Genomic DNA, 9,682 nt, shown 5'->3' on the forward strand with positions numbered 1-9,682 from the left:
ACCAATCTATCAGCAGAAACCGAAGAAGAAAACTTCATGGCAATGATAGCAACTGACGCTGATGATCCACATTCCTTTGAAGAAGCATGTAAAAGTAAGCGGTGGAGGGAGGCAATGGATACGGAAATGGCAGCAATTGAAAGGAACAACACTTGGGAGCTTGTTGATCTTCCAAAAGGTGTTACACCAATTGGAGTTAAATGGATTTTTAAGACGAAATTCAACGAAAGTGGCAATATTGAAAAGCATAAGGCCAGATTAGTGGCCAAAGGTTATGCCCAAAAATATAGAATAGATTACACAGAGGTATTTGCACCGGTAGCTAGACTTGATACTGTGAGAGTATTATTAGCTTTGGCAGCTCAAAGTGCATGGGAAGTGTTTCAACTGGACGTAAAAAGCGCATTCCTACACGGTGACCTTCAAGAAGAAGTATTTGTCCAACAGCCTGCAGGTTTCATCAAGAAAGGAAAAGAAGATCAAGTATACAGGTTAAAGAAAGCATTATATGGGCTTAAACAAGCACCAAGAGCATGGTATAGCAAAATTGAAGCCTATTTTGCAAAAGAACAGTTTGAAAGATGCTCCAATGAACACACATTATTCACCAAAAAGGATAATGGTAATATTTTAATAGTTAGCCTTTATGTTGATGATTTAATCTTTACTGGGAATAGTAGGAACATGTGTGAGGAATTCAAAAGTTCAATGATGTTGGAATTTGACATGACTGATTTGGGAAAAATGAGATACTTTCTCGGAGTAGAAGTCATCCAAAGTAATGCTGGGATTTTTATTTGTCAAAAAAGATATGCCCGTGAGGTTCTAGCCAAATTCAACATGGCAGATAGTAATCCTGTAAGGAATCCCATTGTTCCAGGTAGCATGCTTTCAAAGGATGAAAACGGTGTTGCAATAGATGCAACTAAATTCAGACAAGTAATTGGAAGTCTCATGTACTTAACAGTAACTCGACCAGATTTGATGTTTGGAGTAAATCTGATAAGTAGGTTCATGGCTAACCCAAAAGAGTCACATTGGGCAGCAACCAAAAGGCTCTTAAGGTATCTTAAGGGAACCACCGAGCATGGCTTAATTTATAAAAAGGAAGGTAAAAGTGGTCTCATAGCATACACTGACAGTGATTACGCAGGAGATTTAGATGATAGAAGAAGCACATCTGGCTCAGTATTCATAATTGGGTCTGCAGCTGTCTCATAGGCTTCAAAAAAGCAACCTGTTGTAAGTTTGTCCACTACGGAGGCCAAATATATTGCTGCAGCTCTCTGTGCATGTCAATGTATATGGCTCAGAAGAATCTTAGAGCACCTGGGTTCGAAAGAAAAGAAGGATACTAAAATATTATGTGACAACAGCTCTACTATCCAACTGTCAAAACATCCTGTTTTCCATTGAAGAAGCAAACATATTGAAGATTCCACTTTCTCAGAGACTTGGTGAATGATCAAGTAGTCAGCCTAGTATACTGCAGTTCAAATGAACAGGTAGCAGACATTATGACCAAACCTCTAAAACTTGATCAATTTGAAAGGATTCGAAGCATGCTTGGAGTTGTGAAAGCCACTGAAGTAAGCTAAATGCATCAGACGAGGCATGTAGCTTAGGGAGGGAATGTTAGTCAATTTATTGTTTACGTGTGTCAGTTAATTTANGTGTGTCAGTTAATAAAGCTCTAGTATTAAAGANCTNTTAGATTGTCCTATTATTTAGGAGATAGTTAAGATTTTTACTCCGCTTTAATAGCCATTAAGATAGTGGCTCTGTTGCAGTTTTACTTTTCCTGTTATGTAAGGCTTATATAAGCCAACTCCTCTGCATTAATAAAAGATATTCTCTCACAGAGCACATTTAGAGTCATTTTAATCTTGAGATTCAACAAATTCCTCTCCCACATAATGTAAATGAGATTTCGGGTGAAGTAAACATGTAAATGGTTTTTGTACATAGCCTAAAAGCAAGTCCAATATTAAGGGTCCAACAGCAAAAGGCTCATTATAATAATAACAACTCCAATATTGGAAAAATATATTGTATTTTTATCGACAAATACTATTGTTAGTGGTGGAGATGAACTCACACCTCTCTCGCATTCCCTTCCAAACCTTTTAAACTTACCTTATATCTCTAAAATGTTATTGGAAAGATATGTTATTGTAACGGTCTATTAGTTATTATATGAAGAGACATTGACAAAGATATTAAAAGAATCGATTATATCTTTTATATATATATATATATATATATATATATATATATATATATATATATATATATATATATGAACTGTACAGTATGATATCAAGGCCGAACGGTTACGATATATCTTATTAAAAATAATCAAGAATATCTTATTAAAGATATTGATAAGCAAAAAATAAAATAATCAAAGGATAATGAAGAATATCTATTTAAAGATATTTAGCAACTAACTAGATTTTGAGGTAAATCTGTTTATATTATATTTTGTTTATATTTTATTCTGTTTATTGGGCTTATATCAGTTGAAGGTCCATGAGACAAATTATAAACAGAAAGCTCGGGCTACTCAGACTCCACAACTCATATTTTCAAATATTCAAATCATGAGCCGAGGCTCTTCAATTCACGCCTAACTAGCGTCGGAGTGCAGGTACCTCCCCTCTCCACCAGGAAAGCAACCGAACGATCAAAACCTGAAGATCACCGAACAACCAAGATTGTAGGCAATCGAACGACAAAAAAGACAAGCGGAGAATCCAGTTCAAGCATCGGAAAGCAGTAAAGCCACGTCACAACATGTTAGTGTCTCGGTCCTACAAAATATTTACTGAAACATTTTGGTGCCCATCGTGGGACGGGGACATCCCATTGAAAGCCACGAGGAACCAAGACAAACGCTCGGTATCAACATCGTTTCAGATCAACATCAAAAAATTTCAGCAAAACAAAAGTTACACAACATGGATCATCATCAACGAGATAAGTATTTTTTTTAAAAAAAATACAAAAATCTTAAATATCTTATTACAATAAACATTACGGCAGCTATTTTATATAAACATTAAAAATATATATTATACATTATTATTATTATCCAAACATGATATAGTATATATAATATAATTTGTAATCAATATTGGTGCAAATCAAAATTGTAACCGAAGCATTTATTATATATGTTATTATATAATATTTAATGATGAATATTAATACAATATGTGGAGAATAAGAATGCAAGTCAGGTTTTTGTTACAGCTTAGTTTGCAAGTCTTCATCTTTTTCAACACCGTTTTGCATTAATCTGACCAAAAGGTTTAAGAAATTAAATTTCCATATAGCTGAGGAAAAGATCCCTGCAGCCTGGTCAAGCTTTCAACCACATATTCTCGAGGACAATACAATACCAGTGTGCCAAAAATACACAAGATTTTGCGGAAGAATTTTATGCGTTAAGATTTGGTCTCCCAGCAACCCCTCAAGCGGGTTCTGCTTTGTCGAACCAAGAAAGGAACTTTTGGAAAAACTTTTTTTAACAACACTTTTTTAACAATTTTTTTACAACGCATACGTGGCAGCTTGTGATTGGTCTGTTTTAAATATTTTTTAAACATAAATTCAGATAGACCAATAAAATGATGACACGGGTAAAAAAAGTTATCAAAAAGTGTTGTCAAAATATCATTGTCCGGAACTTTTAGGCAACATCTAGTCCTTATTAATAACATCAAAGCATCAAAGCAAGACATGTACAAAAGATTCCTTGTTATAAAAAAGCCACCGTCATTCTCGGGCATTGCCGCAATCCGCCACCGGCACCGGACCGTTCAACTATCAAATTAGTCAGCTGTAATATTGCCAATGACGTCAGCCATCGGATGAAAACCCCACTGGTGTCACTAGGTCACCCGCATCATCAGCAGCAATCGCGGCATTCGCCGCGCCGTCCAGCTTCCGCGTCGTCTGCAACACGCAACATTTGATGTGTCGTTTGGACTAACCTCCGCGTCATCAGCCGCACTCTCCGCACCATCCGTCGCATCACCGTCACCAATTGAAAGACGTTGCTGGAATACAGGACCACGCCATGGTGACCTCACGAGAAAAGGAAAATTTTAACAAGTTTGCTAAAAGAGGAACCCGCTCAAAACCCAAATACTTTAACTGCTTCACTAATTGTTCCATGTTCAACTTCTTTACATCAACAACGACTTCTTTAAGGTTGGCTTTACCAGCACCAACTTTATCTCAGCAAAATACTCAATCAATCAACATCAATCTAGGCCCAAGCCATCAAAGCAGAACATCAAATTGGGTGTCTCGCCGAAGACCCTCAGGTCGATTCAGCCTCCACGTCATCCGCCATGCTAACATTCTTCTTCAGTGCGTGAAGCTACTTCAACCTGCAAATTTTTGCACTTCAAATTAACCATAGCCATAAGACATTACACTATGCTGAAATTCATCAAAAGAAGTAGGGGTTCAACGATTGCCTCCACTATCCTATTCATCATTAATCGAATCAAGTTTCTTAGAAGTTAGGAATTGCTACCCACTGGAGTTCGCCTCCTTCGGCCATTAGGCCTCATATATATTAACCACTCGGCTTCAACCTTTCGGCATTCCATGGCCTCAAGAGTTCCAACATTCCGTTGTTCGGCCTCACAAGTATTCAGCCACTCGGCCTCAGTTGCTCAGCCTTCCATGACTGCAAGTGACAGGTACTCGGCCATTCGACCTCCCAGGTATTCAGCCGTTCAGCTTTACAGGTAATCGGCCATCAGGCCTCACAGGTATTCAGTCATTCGACTTCGCAGGTACTCGACCATCAGGCCTCACAAGCATTCGGCCATTCGGCCTCCCAGGTATTCAATCGTTCTGCTTTACAGGTACTCGGCCATTAGGCCTCATGTATTCAACCCTTCGGCCTCAATTGTTGAGCAGTTCAGCCTCCAAGGTACTCAACCATTCGCCTCCCAAATATTCAACCATTCGGCTTTTGGCATTCAGCCATTTGGCCCCACATATCGCGTCTACTAGGAAGTTCTCCAGGAACTCCTGGGCCACGGACGGTCATTCACGTCTATTGGGAAGTTCTCCAGGAACTCCTGGGCCACGGACGGTCAATTTCATCTACTAGGAGGTTCTCTAGGAACTCTTGGGCCACGGACGACCATTCACGTCTACTAAGAGATTCTCCAGGAACTCCTGCGCCACGGACGACCAATCTTGTGTACTGGGATGTTCTCCAGGAACTCCTAGGTCACGGACGACCATTCACGTCTACTGGGAGGTTCTCCAAGAACTCTTGGGCCACGGACGACCATTCACGTCTACTAGGAGATTCTCCAAGAACTCCTGGGCCACGAATGACCAATCTTGTCTACTGGGATGTTCTTCAGGAACTCCTGGGCCACGGACGACCGTTCTCGTCTACTGGGATGTTCTCCAGGAATTCCTGGGCCACGAACGACCATTCTCGTCTACTGGGATGTTCTTTAGGAACTACTGGGCATTCACGTCTACTAGGAGATAATCCAGGAACTCCTGGGCCACGAACGACCAATCTTGTCTACTGGGAGATTCTCCAAGAACTCCTGGGCCACAGACAACCTATTGGGAGGTCCACAGATGAGCAACACCTAGAAGCACGCTCCCCAACACAACCTCCTTCAAACTCATAAGTCCTATAGTTAACCTCGGCTAAAACCGAACAATTAACTCAGACTTGGGTGGCATAATGTACAGTATGATATCAAGGTCGAGCGGTTATGATCTATCTTATTAAAAATAATCAAGAATATCTTATTAAAGATGTGGATAAGCAGAAGATAAAATAATCAAAGGATAATCAAGAATATATATTTAAAGATATTTAGCAACTAACCAGATTTTCAGGTAAGTCTGTTTATATTATATTTTGTTTATATTTTATTCTATTTATTGGGCTTATATCAGTTGAAGGTCCATGAGACAAATTATAAACAGAAAGCCAGGGCCACAAGTCAAGTATCTTCCAATCACACTTCATTCACATTCTACTCAGACTCCACAACTCATATTCTCAAATATTCAAATCAAGAGTCGAGACTCTTCAATTCACGCCTAACTTGGGCGTCGGAGTGCCTTTTGCAGGTACTCCCCCTCTCCACCAGGATAGCAACCGAACGGTCAAAACCTGAAGATCACCGAACGACCAAGATTGTAGGCGATCGAGCGACCAGGCAGAAAGAAGACAAGCGGAGAATCTAGTTCAAGCATCGAAAAGCGGTAAAGTCACGTCACAATAGATTAGTGTCTTAATCCCACAAAATATCTACTGAAACATGAACTTAACTATAAAAATACCCTTAAGTAAGTAAGAAGAAATAATGGATTAATAGTATATTTTACTTTATACTTGTATAAAAATACCCTTAAGTAAGTAAGTAAGAAGAGAATGTGTTTAGTCCACAAATAGATTTATAGGTTGTTCTAATTCATATAATAATTATATATATATATATATATATATATATTATTTTATTTTATTTTTTATAAATGAGTCAAAGTAATGCATTGACTTGACAAAATATTAACAAAACAAGGAATCTTAAAATACAAGTGATTCTAACACTTTCATTTGATTGTTTTGATTAATCCATTTCATGTCACTATGTAAAAGTAACTTTAGTTATCGATTAATGTTAGTAGAAGCGCCTCCTCATTGGGATTGCAATTCGAATTCTATTAAAATTGGTTAATAATCCTAGTTCCTAAGATGGTATTAATTGGAATTAATATATTGCATTATATTTTGAAATTCAATTTTGATACCTCTTCATATATACTCAAGGTTATGTCAAGTTTGAGTACAAAAAAATTTCCATATGAAGAATAATGACAAAGTAGTATGCTTTGGTGAAGTGTGGGGTTGACAATCACAAGGTGGTGGTAAGAAATAAAGGTGAAACTGATAATAATAGAAATTACTGGCCAGATTTAATTGGGGAAATTGTTTTGTTAAATAATCTTAATTGATTCCACTTAAAAAAAATGATGGTAATAAAGAAAAGTCATTGTTGATATTAGTTCATTTTCTTTTTTGCAAATTTTAATAAAAGAAGATCTTGATAGAAAGAAAAACATTAGGGTCTCTTTTTGATTAGTTAAACATTATTTAATAAGAACATGAATTTTCATAAATTTGATTTGATGATAACTAAAATTAAAATTTAATAAGTTAAAGTATTATCCAAGCCACACAATTAGAAAATAAAATAATTTTAAAATAGTGTAAATCAAATTCATAATAATTAAATTTCCTGAAAATGGTGAAATTCTCAATTTAAACACAAACACATGGGTAGGGTTTTCAAGTGGGTTCATTATAACTATGACCTATTTTATACATTTTCAATTCCAATTATATATTTTTTTGGTGAATTATCCAATTATAGGAGATAAAATGGTTAGACAATTCTCAAATTAGTCTTAAGCAATTCTGGTGCAAATTGAATGTCCTGCAACTGAATCTAATAACAACAAAACCAAGCAATTCCAACCACACCATTTTGGAGTTTGCAATGAGCGAAACTTGAGATATACTTTTGTTTTTGTTGAAAGGCATAGCTAAATTCTCGAGGCACCAACCAATGTTTTCTTCTTTCTCATTCTCCTGCCATGCATATATATATAACCCTGGCTAACTCCCACCATATTCATTCCCCTCTTGATTCAAACAGCTACACCCAAAAAGAAAGTACAAAACTTTATCACCCGAAGCCTCAAAAGCTCTCTCCTTTGTCCTTCGCCTCCTTCCACTTGTGATCGATGGAGGCGAAGTAGCACAGTGTTTGCCCAACGAGCCACCGTGACACAGATGAACACACGATGAGATCCTAAACCATCATCGATCCTGGGAGGACTGAAATGGAGATGCGGCGGATGAGGGAATTGTTGTCACTGTCTTTGTCATTTGAAAGCGAGAGAGTGTTCATTGTGGGTGGAAATCACACTGCAGCCAGATTTTGCACTCGCTAAAAGTATTGTCACCCTAACAAAAAAAAAGCTCTATTCTCCTTCTTCTCTAATTCCCTCTTCTCCGCCTCTTTGCCTTCTTCTTCTTCTTTTGCTACATATAAAAAGTCTCTTTCGATCTTCTAAAATATCGTCGTCGTCGTCATCATCTTTGTGTTTATTTTTCTTCTTGTGATAAGTTAACCTAATACTTCTGAAATGGGAAAGGTTTTCTCTCACCGCGTGATGCTTTTGGTGTTGTTTCTAGCTCCCTTTACCTTGATACCTTCGACTTTAGCACAACAACAAGAAACCAAACCCGACCCTCTTGCCATGAACATGGGAACAAAGCCCTTCACGCAGAGAAAACTATTAGGGTACGTGCCAGAAGCGAAAAAAGCTGCGTTGCAAAAGCTAGAGGACGTGCTTCTGGAACCCCCACGTGCGGCTTCGGGGAAATCGAGGGTGTACTTGAAGCGTACCAAGTATTTGCCTGATCTGATGGGTGATTCGCTGGAGGGTTACCCTCGCCGCGTTTTCATCGATGTGGGGCAAAAGGATGATGGGAGCGGCTCCGACTGGTTTAGGAAGAGGTATCCTACGAGGAACACGAACTTCGAGATCTATAAGATAGAGGCTGTGGCTGAGGGTGGCCCACAGATAGAGATATCGGACTGGTTGAGGAAGAACGTGAAGGAGGAAGAGTATGTGGTGATGAAAGCTGAGGCTGAGATGGTGGAGGAGATGATGTGGAGTAAGACCATAACGTTGGTGGATGAGCTTTTCTTGGAGTGCAAGCCACAGCAAGGGAGTGCAAAGAGCAAGAACAGAAGGGCTTATTGGGAGTGTTTGGCTCTGTATGGAAAGTTGAGAGATGAAGGTGTGGCTGTGCATCAGTGGTGGGGTTGATTTGATTCAATGTTTTGAATTACAATCCGTTATGATTTTGTTCTGATTCTTGATCTAAAATATTTTGAGCAACTTTCAGACAAATTTCAGACAGGAGCTGCTGATATCTCATAAAACTTGTTTTGTTGCTGTCTAAATGTTAGTGATGAACCGTATTTCAAAGCCTTGATTTATATTGATTGATACTGGGTTAGACACAACATAAAAGTGGGTGATTCCAAGACTTTTTGCTGTTCACATTAGTAGTGCAGATAAAGACATTGTATTGAGGTTAAAGAGTGAAAGTCCACCGAGAGTTTTCATTTTTCTCTCCTCTTTTTATTGAGGGCCCATCTTAACAACGTTTTTTTAACAATTTTTGATAATAAATTGTGTTACTAAATGGACCACGAACTACCACAGTAAAAAAATTATAAAAAGCAAATTATTAAAAAAATATCTTTCTTTTATTTATTATTTTCTTTTGTGGCTTGTGTTTTAACAATTTGATCATTTATTTCTGTGAAAGTTTGTGATAGGATCCTGGATTTTGTTGACTGAGAAAGGATCATGAGAACATTGATCACCATGGAGTTACACTTAAAACTTTTGTTCAAAGGGAGGGGTATGATTTTCCTTAACTGTGATCATTAATGTGTAATGATTTATGGATATTAATTATTCTTATATTTTTCTCATCACATTATATATATATATATATATATATATATATATATATATATATATATATATATATATATATATATATATATATATATATGGGTTTGTTAACACGCGT

General features: G+C 37.5%; 1 protein-coding gene across 1 annotated transcript; it reads left to right on the top strand.

The window, feature by feature from the left end:
• The first annotated feature begins 7,535 nt into the window (after nt 1–7,535).
• On the top strand, nt 7,536–9,230 carry LOC106763581. Its single transcript, XM_014647754.2, has one exon. It carries the CDS (start codon nt 8,215–8,217, stop codon nt 8,902–8,904), a length of 690 nt encoding a protein of 229 aa, XP_014503240.1. The 5' UTR covers nt 7,536–8,214; the 3' UTR covers nt 8,905–9,230.
• Nucleotides 9,231–9,682: the final 452 nt, after the last annotated feature.

This window comes from Vigna radiata, chromosome 6 (genome assembly GCF_000741045.1).
Source record: "Vigna radiata var. radiata cultivar VC1973A chromosome 6, Vradiata_ver6, whole genome shotgun sequence".
NCBI classification, from domain to species: Eukaryota; Viridiplantae; Streptophyta; class Magnoliopsida; order Fabales; family Fabaceae; genus Vigna; species Vigna radiata.

Coding starts and splice junctions, on each gene's coding strand:
- LOC106763581 (XM_014647754.2), top strand. CDS start 8,215: ATGGGAAAGGTTTTCTCTCACCGCGTGATGCTTTTGGTGTTGTTTCTA.